This window comes from Myxocyprinus asiaticus, chromosome 30 (assembly GCF_019703515.2).
Source record: "Myxocyprinus asiaticus isolate MX2 ecotype Aquarium Trade chromosome 30, UBuf_Myxa_2, whole genome shotgun sequence".
Classification (NCBI taxonomy): domain Eukaryota; kingdom Metazoa; phylum Chordata; class Actinopteri; order Cypriniformes; family Catostomidae; genus Myxocyprinus; species Myxocyprinus asiaticus.
Genome location: NC_059373.1, coordinates 8,386,027 through 8,401,158, shown reverse-complemented (window position 1 = coordinate 8,401,158; position 15,132 = coordinate 8,386,027). Strand labels below are relative to the sequence as shown.

Below are 15,132 nucleotides of genomic sequence, written 5' to 3'. Positions count from 1 at the left end.
TTTGAAGAATGACTGTGTGTAATTTATGTCGTAGAACAAAACGTCTAAGTATCTTTAAGTTTATGTTTACCATAAACCTTATTTAAAATCCATAGGAAATTCCCGAGATAAGCCTTGGCGAATTCATTAGCCTTCTGGCTTTGCTTACAAAACACTTTGTATTACTTTAGAGAACTACACTGTAAAATAAAACCTAAAATTTAAATATTAAAGGAAATGATCCCAAGCATCCCTTATGCTTATATATAAATAACTGTGTTTTATTTACAAATGTAGAGGTTGTAGAGGCAAAGATTGTTTTGGGACAACTGCAATGAAAAACAAGGTGTGAAAAGTGGCTCTTTTTGTTTCCCAGGTTGAGTAGAGCTAGTAATTTATGTACTTATAACATGTTGTGATAAACTTACTATTATGAATTACCAACAGATAAATTAAAAACGTTTATATACAGTAGAATCTTAATCAACGCTGCCAATGTAAGTATAAAGTTAGCAAAGTATTGCAGCACATGCTATACAGTAATGCAGTACAAGTAATTTAACATTAATCTTAAAATCAAAAAGGCTTCAAGGCATTATCCTCAGATGACAAAATGAGATAATTTAAATCAAGATTAAGTCAGAAAATATGGATTTTTACATTAAGTTCGCTTATTCAAAAATGTGGTATTTAGTATTATTCCTTTGTTGAATGACAAACCTTCAGTGTTAGTACCACAATAATAAAGTTTAATGTGCTTTTCGTACAATGAAAGTACACCTATCATTGTGAGGCCAATAACAGTTGTTTTATTACAAGAAGATATCCCGTACACACACACACACACACACACAAACACAATTTATAGTTGCTTGTAAGAATATTAAAAAGATTCTGTCTTTTTACCCGAATAAAACCATTAACCAATCAAATCGCGCTTTCATTCTGTATCCAAGTAGGATGACTCAGACCAGCCAATCATCGTCGAGCTTTCCTTTGTAGTCAGGCAGACATAACACAGTCGTCCAATCACAAAATAAGCCGAAAGGGGATTTTTGCTCTATATTTGTCTCAGGTAGTTTCTTTTTCCTTTATAAAAGTAACTGTACAACTATTTTGCATTTACGTGGCATGTGACACTAGGTAAAAGTCGAACAATGAATATGGATATAGTTAATGAAACGGTTTCGGTATCTTATTGTAATAATCGAAGGTTTTCGAGGCGCACAAGTGTAGCTAGCTAGTTCAATAGCAGCTGTCATTGCTAATGCTATTAACGTTAGTTAGTTCGTGCATTCATATTACACTGATGATTAGTTATATTTACAAATCATATCGCTAAATTATGATATATGGTCTTAAAATAACCCTTCAGTTTGTATGTTCGTTAAGTCGACGTCTCTTGGCCTGCTTGAACTCATATTAGCATATTAGCTGCTAAGTCATGCTCGAAATACCAGGCTGATATGAGCTAAAGGCACACTGCTAATGATTAATGACTTAACTTTGAGAAAACTTTGCCTTTTGTCATTAATAATCTATACGTTCATGTAGCTTCTGGCTGGTTGGTTTACAACACACCCACAAATGGGTGCACATGGGTGTAGGTCTCCAGATCTCGGAATTGTTGGTTCCACATTAGATAAACCACGCTTTAAATAGGTTATAATAATCAAATATTGTCTGGTATCATGCATATATCATGATGTCGAAATATCCATCAATTGGACGCATGCGTGCTGAATATAAGGCTATGTCTAGACTGGGGAAGGGAAAAATAACCCTGCAGTATTTGGGCATGGTCGCTATCCGATTGACCTGACAACAGTTTCATGAGTGGCTGTATTTTCAAAATGGGAAAAATATCTTGTGCGTTTAAACGTGGCCAAATTAGGCGCTTGCGTGGTGTAATTTTGAGTTTTGGTCACATTTCAGCTGGATGAGTCAATATGGCCTACATGTTAGTGAGATTGATGATCAATGACAATTCACTGTCATATGACAAAATGCAAAATTGCCAGTAACCAGTTTAAGATATTTTAAAAATGCTTTCTTGCCATGCATTTTGTAATTTTGTTGTTCTCATTAAATAATTCACTGTAAAAAAACTTAGGGGCTGTTTTAAATTTATTAAGGAATGTATGGTTTCAAGACTGATGGCTGAAATTAAATCAGCTCTTATCTGCAGGAGAATTGTACAAAATAAGACATGATAACTACATCTAGTTGACTTGATCGGTCTTTTTAGCTCCATGAAGTAAATCACATTACTCAAATCATGATTTAGAATTTTAAATATTGGAATTTAGGCTAAAAACTAGTGCAGATACATAAACCATACTAATGTCTGTTTCATAACCCAGAACAGCTCCAGTAGGGTTCTGAATGCAGTTTGCCACTCCTGCCTTGTTGAGAGATGGCAGAAGATCACTTAAAGGCAGATTCCTCGGCTGGGGAGGGGGAGACGGAGCCCAGCATGCTACTGCAGAAACTCAAGAACAACATTTCGTAAGAACTAGTCATTTTTACTTTGTCATCGTGAGGAAGATAGAATTAGCTCTGTAGATGTGAAATATCACATACATTTCAACTGGAGAAAAAAGAGTGTTTAGTGTGAAATGGAATAAGAACTTTGCATAAAAGCAAATGCAGAGCATAAACTTTATAGCCACTCTCTATTTCTTTTGTATTGTTGCCAGAAAGGTAGATGGGTGTTTCTTCTGTTCCACATCAATTTTAATTTATCTCTTAAGCTCTTCTTTTTTCTTTTTTCACAGTAAAAATGTGCAGGGCAAAGTGGACAAAATTTTGGTAAGTTACTTAGAGGGAAAACATTTTATTTTAGGTGTCTAAATTGATAGTATTCATATAAAATATATTTAAGGTGTAATTATCACTATATACATTTATTTATAGAAAAATAACATATGACACTTTTTTGTTAGCAATAGTATGTACACTGTAGTATCTTGCTCAAAAGCAAAGTGGTGATAAGAATTGTTAAATTGCAGCTTTTATATTAACTGTCTAGATTCTTAAAGGGATAGTTCACCCAGAAATGAAAATTCTCTCATCATTTACTCACCCTCATGCCATCCCAGATGTGTCTGACTTTTATTCTTCTGCAGAACACAAAGATTTTTAGAAGAATATCTCGGCTCTGTAGGTCCATACAATGCAAGTGAATGGTGACCAAAACTTTGAAGTTCCAAAAAGTATATAAAGTCAGCATATAAGTAATCCATAAACTCCACCGGTTTAATCTAAGTCTTCTGAAGCGATCCAATCGATTTTGAGTGTGAATAGACCAAAATGTAACTCCTATTTCACTTGCCATTCCAGTGTCCAGGCACGATCATGATTTCAAGCATGTTTACACTTCCTAGTGCTTGACGCATACAAAGTTTAATCAAGCTTGAAATCATGATTGCCAAGGAGACTGTTGATATCAAGATTTATAGTAAAAAAGGAGTTATATTTTGGTCTTATATGTTCAGCAGATGAAAGAAAGTCACACATCTGGGATGGCATGAGGGTGATAAAATGATGAGAGAATTTTTAATTAAAGAGTGAACTAATCCTTTAACCGCTTGGATAGAACCTTTAATGTTTACATTGTGTTATAACTGTGGTACGTGAATCACAGTATTATGTTAAATCATACTGGTATCATCTTTGCTTATAGAGTAACATCTTATGCTCATTTTGAGAAACAGCTTGTTTAAAAGTATATTTACAATGCTTTTGAGAGCCCATTTACATGTCCTTCTTCATCCCTTATTCTCTGTGATATCTCTTTTCAGGAAGATGTGCAGCGTTTCTCTGACAATGACAAGCTCTACCTTTATCTACAGCTACCCTCAGGTCCAAGTGCAGGGGAGAAGAGGTACAGTACATAAGATCACCTGCGCACATGCACTTGGATCAGTATAGATCCATTTGGATAATCTGTAATGCTGGATATCATTTCAAAGCATAGTGACAGTTTAGTAGTTATAATTTCTGAGCTGCAAATTTAAATGTAAATACTGCAAGGTCCTTCTTATGCTAATAATTTTTATCCAAGTCAATCAATAGTTATTACTCAGTATTCACAAATATAAAGCCAGCTAGCAACAAGAAGATTGTGACAAGAAACGTTATGTGTGTACTGTAACGTTCACAAACCACTTCCCTGTGTGCACCAGTAGTGACTCAAACTCGGTCAACACAGCAGACCAGCTTCACACCTGCAATTGGATTCGTAGCCACTTGGAAGAACATCCTGACACCTGCCTGCCTAAACAAGATGTTTACGAGACGTACCGGTGAGAATTGGGGTGCAAAATATTTACTCATGTCAAGGCTGATTTACTTTTGCAAATGGCTACTAGTGCTTACAGCCTGCCCTGTTTTTAATGGCTTTAAGGTGTCCACTATCTGTTACCATTTTTCTATATATGCTTGTGATCCTCCTCAAAATACAATACTTATACACCCTTTTTATATCCAAACAGGAAGCACTGTGACAATTTACAACATCGGCCTCTAAGTGCAGCAAACTTTGGCAAAATCATCCGGGACATCTTTCCTAACATTAAAGCACGAAGACTGGGCGGAAGAGGACAGTCCAAATATCCTTCTGCTTTGGATGACTTTTATTTTCACACAGACAAACATTTAAAGGGATAGTTCACCCAAAAATGAAAATTCTCTCATGATTTACTCATAATGGGAGCATAGAAGTAAGCCATGACTCCAGTAGTTAAATCCATGTGTTCGGACACAATATAATAGGTGTGGGTGAGAAACAAATAAATATTTAAGTATTTTTTTTTTTTATCATAAATTCCCTTCCCTGCCCAGTAGGTGGCGATATGCACAAAGAATGTGAATCACCAAAAACAGAAGTAGAAAGTGTAAGTGAAGGAAAAATTACTTAAATATTGACCTGTTTCTCACCCACACCTATCAGATCGCTTCAGAAGTTATGGATTTAACCACCAAAGTCATCTGTTGTACTTCTATGTTGCCCTTATGTGGATTTTGGAGCTTCAGAATTTTGGCACCCACTCACTTGATCTGAGATATTCTTCTAAAAATCTTTGCTTGTGTTAAGCAGGTGAAAAAAAAGTAATACACGTCTGGGATGGCATGAGGGTGAGTAAATGATGAGAGATTTTAAATTTTTGGGTGAACTATCCCTTTAAGTCTAAAATCATTTGAGAACACTTTACAACAGTAGATGAGTTTTAAAAAAGGAGATTGTAAAATGAGTTTCTAAACGCCATGTGTCACACACTGTAGCAGTCAACACTTAAAATATTGATACACAGTAATGGTTTAGTCTGGAAGCAGTTTTACAATTGAATGCAATCTTGTGCTTTGTCTTGTCATGTAAAATCATGTCTTATATTGATACTCATTTACGTGAAAAGCAGATTATCATGCGTTAACTTGAGAAAGCACAATGCATTGCGTATTGCTTCTTAACATATGTGCCGGCACATATTGCTATAGTGGGATACGTAGAAAAACTGTGCTAAACATGCCGTTACTGCCCAGCTTGGACCTCAAAAATGACCCGGTATGATTGTCTACATTTTTCTCTTAATTGCCTTCACTACACTAAATAGTTTTCTGGTATCCAGTACAGATAACAGGGATTTATTTTTGTCATCTGTCTGAAGAAAAACATACATGTTTGCTTATTTATTTGGTTTATGTGCCCACCTGCAGTCTGAATTGACAGAACTGGTGCAAACCTACAAGCAAGAGGTCACTGAAGCAGCTTGTGAGCTCATCTGTGACTGGGCCCAGAAGATCCTGAAGCGCTCATTTGACACAGTGGTGGAGATTGCACGCTTCCTCGTACAGGAGCACATTGTCAACCCACGCTGCAGCCAAGCCGAACTCGTCACCTCAGCTGCTCTGGCAGGTACTTGAAAATTATTTCTAAGATGAAATAAAGTTGTTGTTACAACGAATAAGAAGGACAAGCTAAATGAACAGATCTTCTGGTTCTCATAGGTGGACCTTCCAAACCTCATAAGGTAATCAAAAAAATTCCAGCAGCTTCCCGAGCAGGTGGAGCTGAGGAAGTTGGTGGCAGTGCAGAAAATAAGGTATTGCAGATCTGAAATCTGAAATGTATGCTTTCATATCTTAAAAAGCTTTCTGTGGTAAAATATTATTGGATGATGACCACTAAATGTATAATTCCACTGTCCCGAACAACTGGTGTCCTACACATCTCCCATATCACTCACAGTCACTTCACACAGAATAAAATCATTTCAACATCAATTAATATTTCATTACCATTTAAATATGTTAAGTCGCCATGTCATATGTGGCAAGATGTACAGTCAGCCAGTCATTAGGTACTTTAAGCAACAGCTGCAGACAGGATAGCTACGACTGCCTGAAGTAAACTCATCAACCATCGTAGCCAAGAAATACAAAAATCATTAAGCTACACTATCCTAAAGGGCTGCATTTCCCAAAAACATTGTAAGCTTAAGTTGATCGTAGAGACCATTGGCACTAATGGTTTTTACAATCTACTTAGGCTTACGATGCTTTTGGGAAACACAGCTCAGGACGGTGGAATGGAGCACAAAACTATACTTGAAAACTGTGGAAGAATGGTTGCTTTTAGTGTTAAATGATAACATACTGTCAGAAGAAGAGTTTTTACTTTTATCAAATCTAAAACCAGTACATTATTATTAATAATAAGAATGTTTTTTTTTTTTTTTTAATTCAAAGTCTATTCTAACCGACCGTAGGTAATACATTTGACATACACTCACCAAGCACTTTATTAAGAACACTATGGTCCTAATAAAATACCCAGCGTGGTCTTCTGCTGTTGTAGCCCATCTGCCTCAAGGTTTGACATGTGCATTCTAAGATGCTATTCTGCTCATTACAGTTGTACAGAGGGGTTATCTGAGTTACTGTAGCATTTCTGTCAGCTCGAACCATTCTGGCCATTCTCCGTTGACCTCTCTCATCAACATGGCCATCCGTCCACAGAAATGCTGCTCATTGGATGTTTTTTGTTTTTGGCACCATTCTGAGTAAATTCTAGAGACTGTTGTACATGAAAATTCCAGGAGATCTGCAGTTACAGAAATACTCAAACCAGGCTGTCTGGCACCAACAATCATGCCAAGGTCGAAATCACTGAGGAAATCACATTTTTCCCCCATTCTGATGGTTGATGTGAACATTAACTGAAGCTCCTGACCCTTATCTGCAGATTTTATGCATTGCACTGCTGCCACATGATTGACTGATTAGATAATCACATGAATAAGTAGGTGTACAAGTGTTCCTAATAAAGTGCTTGGTGAGTGTATGTTTGAGGAGGAGGTTTAGGCTACTTACTGTGCTCACTTCACAGCATTTCTTATAAAACATAACACTTTCCTAATCTGTCATGTAGTATCGACTATGGCAAAGTAGCCATTCTCCCGTAGTAGAAGCAAGTTCCAAGTCACGCATGTGCACAAGAACATAGAACGCCGTAGCCATCCTGTACACAGCTGTTGCTTAAAGTCCCTAATATCTCAAACCCCTTCAACCCCTCCACTTTGCATTGTGGTCCTGATCTTTCTGTCTGTGTGAATTTTGCGATACAAACTGGCTGGGCGTATGTTGCTCTGCACTTTTGTCACAAAGTAGCAATATTTCATACTATAGATGGTAAATATAGTACTTCTTAGGGGGAAAAAAAAGTACTGTTTTGATGTTTTTGGCAGCAGAACGAGAAAGATGCTGTGGAACAGCCGCCATCTAATAAGCAACAGGTTAGTGAAAAGCCAACCAACAAGGTGGAGTCTGCTCGGGTGGAGGCTTACATGAAGAAGTTGCCCCAGCTCCTTCCCAGGGGTTCCATTCAGGAGAAAACCTCTCCACCATGTCTTGCACCTGCTGATTCGGGCAGCGTTCAAGTCACTTTGCCCATTACAGTTGCGACTATACCGTCTCAACCAGGTGGCACGGTGCCCGTTATGATCCTGCCATCAGGCATGAGTCTTTCATACCCAGAACGTGACAAAACATCAGTTACGGTTGCGTCTTCCGCTGCTCCAACGCCAGTAGTCCAAAGAGCACGAGCACCCATCCCTAAGAGGGGCCCTGACCCCTTCTCCACTTCAGTTTCAGCCTCTGGCTCTGCTGGAGTTGCTCCTAAACGCAAAAGAGGACGACCCAGAAAGCATAGACCAGAAGATCTGATAGCACAAGTTCCCTTAGCCCAAACCACGAATCCAAATCCAGCTTCACTCTCAAGAGGAGTAATCCAGAAGGCTTTGCCTTCCTGTACGCCCGCCACTTCACAAGTAGTAGAAATTGTGATACAGGACCAGCAAAATCTGGTTCTCGGCCAACTTCCTGCCATCCAGGAAGTGTCAGATGTTGAGCGTAGAGGTGTTGTGGTGCATTGTCAACCTCCACCAGAACCCGAGCAGCAGTCTGTCTTGATACTACCAGGGCCCAACCAACCCAGTTACGAGTTGAGTCGGGGTATGGTCATCCAGCGAGCACCGCTATCTAGAGAGGGAAGACCTACTCTTCAAGAAGTGCCACAAACCACCATCTCATACCTCCCTCCACCAACATTATTAGAAGACAGAGGAGAAGTCGAAATTACTCTGACTCCTGTGGAGCCACTGGTCGATTCCATGCCAAACTCAGCAGGGATCTCCAGCTCATTTGGCTCGTTGTCTGGAGAAACCCCTAAACTAGATGCCCCATAACCCCAGCACACCAGCCATCTATTTTCTTTTCCACTGAGACTTTGAAATACCATGATCTAGATGTACATTGCCTTTCCAGTGCTTTTTTGAATTGCATATTAGCTTGAGGGTCAAACTGAGTTGTAGTATTATGGCTGAGTTTGATTGGGTATGTTTGCTTTCTACAGGGTGTCTTAAGGCACAGAAACAAAGTACAATCTGTTGTTATTGCAATTGGCAGTTGTGCTCCAACAAAATGCATTTAAACAACGACTACATGCTGTTTAAATGTTTAAATATTATAATATTGTTGAAATATAAAAGTTATGGTGCAGTCACCTCTTGTTGGAATTACCATGATTACGAGATGACAACTCAGAGGTTTGACTTGGCGATGTCGGACAAGATTTGAAACGGCTGCTGCCATTTTGTTTTTTACATAATGTCACAATGGTCAATTAAGAGAAATTGGAGATTTCATAAAACTTTGAGTTTTCAAATTGTAATCACAGTACGAGTTTGACAAAGATCTTTGATGTGAGCTAACATGATGTGAATGCACCATTAATTACTGAAGATTCCAGGAGTTTTGTTTAAGAGATTATTAATTGTACATCTAAGAGGACTAAGACAAATTGACCTAGAAGATATTATCACTTTGTTTCCTAGAAGGATGTATGTTGGAGTGAATTTAATGCATTTCAATCAAATTTTAGTCAAGATGAAACTGTCGGGGAAATGTAGAGAAATACTCACAAATAACAGTCCAATCTGGTCAAGCTCAGTTTTGGTCTCTGATGTAAAAGTCAAAAGAGGAACATCTAAAAAAAAGTTATTCATCGTAGTTACCAAGGAATTACTTAACGTTCGTCGGTGCCATCTTTCCCCATTTTCAGTGCCATAAGAGCTCTGCATGTTTGTGTTTGTAAACATCAGTTGAGACTTTTGAGAGTTTTTCTAGTTGTTCAGATGACAAAGAGTGGTATTACGGGCTTGTAACTTCAGGGTTCTAAAAGCTTACGACCACCATAAGTCACTCCTTCACTCAGTGATTGGGTAATATTTACGTGTTCAAGTTTTAAGTATTATTAATGTCGCAAATAACATATATATAAAAAACATTTCTAAATTACTACATTGAGTTGCTGTTGTGAAGGTCAAGAAAACACTCCTAGTTCAGATGGTGCAATATGTAGGTGGATAAAACCAATATATATAAATATGCAAATGAGGCTTAGATTTCGAAATTCTCACAATACCCTGCATTCAAGTCTGACCAGTCGTACCTTTACAGCAACAAAACAAATAGCACTTAACAGATGTAAATAGTCTATCCATAAGCCCTGGAGGATATCTTCATAGGTTAAGCGTACCGTAACTAATTTAAAATGTTTTATTTTCCAAATGTATAGCCATCGTCACTATATTGCTACTTGGAAATATTATTCTTATTATTAGTTGCTAGGAAAGTGTGCACTGTCATCCTAAAAGCATGTACAAAATAATTAGAAGTTAATATGTTAAGATACATTTCTGAAATTTGATTATATTATTTTAAATTCTAACTGAAATATGTGCTAATTATTTATTTATTCAAGTTTTACAGAGCTTGAGCCTCATCCACCTCTAGTTGTGTTAGAGTTGACAATATTTTAAAGGAGAATTCTGCCTTTTCATTTTGTAGCCTTTTGTACTAGTATTTGTTCCAGATACTACACTTGATCTTAGCTAAAAGTCTATTACTGTTTTTTTTATTTATTTATTTATTTTTTATTACAAAGTGTGTGTTATTCTAATTACAGATTATGCCCAAAACACACTCATATACTATTCTTGTTTACTGTGCAAAAAGAAAAAAAATTATATTTTGGCTCAAAAGAATTCACAATTTCCAAAGAATTAAAAAATGTGAAGAAATAAAAATATATATATATTTGTAGTAATAGTTTAATTTATTTTATGTATTAAATAGAGGAAATACATTTGCTTGTCTGTATTTGGTTTGATGTGCTTTTGAAAGGCTATGAAATGAAAAACAAAAATAAATGAAAAAAACGAAAACTTTCTAAAAACCTACTTAAGAAGACTTCAGCTCAACAGAGGCTGCTGGTTGTTAAAAGTATGGAAGCCCGTTTCTGCCGCATTCAATTAAAATAGTCATTATTTCGATATAACATCCTTATTTTGAGATATTATAAAAAAAAAAAATAAATTTATATAAAAATAACGATATACATTTTTTAATTTTTTTATTTTATTTTGCAGAAACGGGCTTCCATACAAAATAAATGTAATAGGCACTTAATTTAAAAAAAATAAAGCCACTCCAAATATGAATGAAGAGATTTGGAGTCAGATTAGTATTTATTCAAATGTTGTAGTAATATATGTGAGATGGTAGATGAGTATGGGGGAGGATTTTACTATTGAGTAATGGTGCTTTAAAGAAGCTAAACGGGTTTAACTATCATAGGAATTGATTGTGATTCACGTTGCAGCGATTTTACCCAATCAGCAGTTTGACTGCACTTAACGTCCGCTGCTTGATGGTGCTGATTCTGGGTAGAATCATCGAGGAACTTATGGTCTCTGTACATTAGTAGCAGAACAACAGCCTGCTACTGTTGCATCAGCATAAATTATGTTAAGTCTTGTGATATGGATGTGCTATATAGAAAAAATTCACAATCCCATAGAATTCGTGTTCAGTTCTAAAGAAACACGGCTGCTTAATTTGCTCAAAGCTGAAATCATATGAATCCCTTCTCATAAGTACAGTGTACAGTGTAATATTTTCTATCCTCAGTTGTTTTATTTTTCCAGTGCACAGTTAACGTTTAATGTTACAAATGGGTAACTTTTACAATCTTTGCATTTTAATGTTGCATCTCACCCTTCCTGACTGAGTTAATGTGATTTAAAAATCACAAAATAAATTGAACTATAGTGGAAAAAAAGATGCTAGGCAGAATGTTAGGGACTGACTGCCTCAGTCACCTTTCACTTTCATTGCATCTTTTTTCCATACAATGAAGGTGAATGGGAACTGAGGCTGTTAGTAAATCGATGACAAAATGTTCATTTTTGGGTTAACTGTAATTTTATTAAACTAAAAAGAGTTAATTAAGTGTTTTTTAGACCAGTCTAGCTTGCTGTATCAGCCTCTTAATTGCAACATTCAAATTACTGACTGAACAATTGGACATTAGACAAAGATTTTACAAAATGCATTACAAAATGTAAAACTAATGCTTATAAGAGTGATAGCACTGAAAGCAGTTTAATATATAAGACTGTTCCATGGGAATACATTTTGACAACATGAGCAAACTATAATAACAAAAATATATCCACTTATGGATATAATATTCATAACCTTGTAGTTGTCCATCGACAAATAATGTTTGTTTTTTGTTGTTGTTGTTGTTGAAAGTACAGTGTCAAATGTCACAGGTATGTAAAATGTACAGTACAACATAGTGCCTCATACAAACCACTGTGCTCTAAGTATATACATTTTCTTTGCATTATTTATTGTGATTTAGCTCTGAAGCTCCAAGCGGATTTTGTTAACTCTTTGGTAAAAGGCTAAAAAAAACTGTTGCGCTGAATGCGCTTAATAACACAGGAAAACCAAAATGACACAATGATCCCACAAGTGCATCAAGGTGGTGATTGTGTGTTTGTATCCATCAGTGTAGGTAATTCTTATGTTTCATTGTGACAAAATCAAAAGCAACCAATTGCAGTCCTGTCTAGACCATTACCTTTTCACTGAGTCATGTAGAATTGGTAATTAGCATACATTTAGCTTTGAGTCCAGATAAAGGAGTTTTATATCAACCAAGTGGAATTTGCATAAATGTTCATTTATTGTGAGTGTCAGTAATATGCCATGAGTTAATCCTGACCATTTTTACTATAATTTGTCTGATGCTGTAATCTGTTGACAACCATTTTTTAGCCAGTCCATGCATGGTTTCTGTATTGAATACATTTTTTAAAAAGGTCAGACATTGTACGTATGCCTGGCTGGATCTTGTAATTGTTTGGAGTTGCGCCGTTTCTTTAAAAAAAAACATTGGACCCTGGTGTTTGTCTTGCACTTTAATTTTCTTAACAGAAAGCACATGGGGGAAAAAGATTAAATGCAGCACCTTGTATGTTATTTGTTTTTGTACTCAAAATCATAAAGTCTTCTTTTTGAAAAGCTTTTCTTGTTTTGTATTTCATGTTTTGTCATGTTAAAACTGTAAAATTCAACATCTTCCATATAAAAAGGAAAAACAACCTCTGACTGTGAGCACATTTTCATAAATCAGCACTAATAAACGATATGTATGTTGTGTTTCTTTATATCAAGTGTTTGTGAACACTTCACCCTTCTCCACAACTATAAATGCTTAAAATACACCAAAATCTTATATTCTCAACAGTTCTCTTTGGATACAGTTAGATTTTGAGAATATTTTACTGTTAAAAGGTGTGGACAAGATGCTGATCTAGGATCATGTACCAGGTTATTATCATGTACCAAATCTGATAGCTTATTGAAAATTTTTTCTTTTGCTTTAAAACAGCAATTCATAACATATTTAGTCAAGTCAGACATTATTATTAGTTTATGTAAAAATTCATCAACAATATTTCCAAACCTTTAATCAAATGTAACAACTATAGATATGTTCTTTTAAAAATATGTAATTCATGTAAAAAAAAAAAAAAATTTATTAATTTGTATGAACATAAAAAGATTCAACAACTAAAGACATAAACTGAACAAGTTTCACTGACATGTGACTAACAGAAATGGAATAATGTGTCCCTGAACAAAGGGGCACAATCAAAAGTAGCAGTCAGTATCTGGTGTTGCCACCAGCTGCATTAAGTACTGCAGTGCATCTCCTCCTCATGGACTGCACCAGATTTGCCAGTTCTTTCTGTGAGATGTTACCCCACTCTTCCACCAAGGCACTTGCAAGTTCCTGGACATTTATGCGGGGAATGGCCCAAGCACTCACCCTCCGATCAAACAGGTCCCAGATGTGCTCAATGGGATTGAGATCAGGTCTCTTCGCTGGCCATGGCAGAACACTGACATTCCTGTCTTGCAGGAGATCATGCACAGAATGAGCAGTATGGCTGGTGGCATTGTCATGCTGGAGGGTCGTGTCAGGATGTGCCTGCAGGAAGGGTACCACATGAGGGAGGAGGATGTCTTCCCTGTAACGCACAGCGTTGAGACAATGACAGCAAGCTCAGTCCAATGATGCTGTGACACACCGCCCCAGACCATGACGGACCCTCCACCTCCAAATCGATCCTGCTCCAGAGTACAGGCCTCGGCGTAACGCTCAGTCGTTCGGCGATAAATGCGAGTCCGACCATCACCCCTGGCAAAACCACGACTCGTCAGTGAAGAGCATTTTTTGCCAGTCCTGTCTGGTCCAGCGAAGGTGGGTTTGTGCCCGTAGGCGACATTGTTGCCGGTGATGTCTGGTAAGGACCTGCCTTAAAACAGGCCTACAAGCCCTCAGTCCAGCCTCTCTCAGCCTATTGCAGACAGTCTGAGCACTGATGGAGGGATTGTGCGTTCCTGGTGTAACTTGGACAGTTATTGTTGCCATCCTGTACCTGTCCCGCAGGTGTGATATTCAGATGTACCGATCCTGTGCAGGTGATGTTACAGGTGGTCTGCCACTGTGAGGACGATCAGCTGTCCTTCCTGTCTCCCTGTAGCGCTGTCTTAGGCGTCTCACAGTACGGACATTGCAATTTATTGCCCTGGCCACATCTACAGTCCTCATGCAGCATGCCTAAGGCACATTCACGCAGATGAGCAGGGACCCTGGGCATCTTTCTTTTGGTGTTTTTCAGAGTCAGTAGAAAGGTCTCTTTAGTGTCCTAAGTTTTTATGACTGTGACCATAATTGCCTACCGTCTGTAAGCTGTTAGTGTCTTAACGACCGTTCCACAGGTGCATGTTCATTAATTGTTTATGGTTCATTGAACAAACATGGAAAACATTGTTTAAACCCTTTACAATAAAGCTCTGTAAATTTATTTGGATTTTTACAATATTATCTTTAAAGTACAGTGTCCTGAAAAAGGGAGTTTATTTTCTAGGTCACTAATCAAATTTAAGCATTTGTTAAATTGGCCATGTTAATTTTGTAAGAAAGATCAAATATGAAGAAATTTTACATTTATGTAAATATTTCATTTAAACTTTTCGCTAAAATTGTTATACAAATAAAGTTTCTAATGAGAAAAAAAATTAATAAATTATGCAATGAAAAATAGAAGTTCTAGTCACTATTCAAATTTAAGCAATTTTGTTACACTGACCATGTTAACTGTACGAAATGTCAAATATGAAGAAATGTTTACATTTATGTACATTTTTCAATTAAACTTTTCACTTAAA

The 15,132-nt window shown here is 36.9% G+C and overlaps 1 protein-coding gene across 3 annotated transcripts; it reads left to right on the top strand.

The window, feature by feature from the left end:
• The first annotated feature begins 984 nt into the window (after nt 1-984).
• rfx5 (regulatory factor X, 5) lies at nt 985-15,079 on the top strand. Of its 3 annotated transcripts, none has more exons than XM_051663694.1 (10): nt 985-1,054; nt 2,343-2,487; nt 2,757-2,790; nt 3,783-3,865; nt 4,170-4,286; nt 4,476-4,596; nt 5,471-5,545; nt 5,698-5,896; nt 5,989-6,083; nt 7,728-15,079. In XM_051663694.1, exons 2-10 carry the CDS (start codon nt 2,396-2,398, stop codon nt 8,724-8,726), a joined length of 1,815 nt encoding a protein of 604 aa, XP_051519654.1. In that variant the 5' UTR covers nt 985-1,054; nt 2,343-2,395; the 3' UTR covers nt 8,727-15,079. The 3 variants fall into 3 exon arrangements, with proteins under 3 accessions (XP_051519654.1, XP_051519653.1, XP_051519652.1); XM_051663693.1 differs by having other exon boundaries at nt 4,167-4,286; nt 7,731-15,079; XM_051663692.1 differs by having other exon boundaries at nt 4,167-4,286.
• The last annotated feature ends 53 nt before the right edge of the window (nt 15,080-15,132 follow it).

What these genes read in the sequence shown, in the direction of transcription:
- rfx5 (XM_051663692.1), top strand. Translation starts at nt 2,396, where the DNA reads ATGGCAGAAGATCACTTAAAGGCAGATTCCTCGGCTGGGGAGGGGGAG. An exon ending in GCAAAGTGGACAAAATTTTG is followed by an intron (nt 2,791 to 3,782) that starts GTAAGTTACTTA and finishes ATCTCTTTTCAG; the next exon opens with GAAGATGTGCAGCGTTTCTC. An exon ending in CCAAGTGCAGGGGAGAAGAG is followed by an intron (nt 3,866 to 4,166) that starts GTACAGTACATA and finishes TGTGTGCACCAG; the next exon opens with TAGTGACTCAAACTCGGTCA.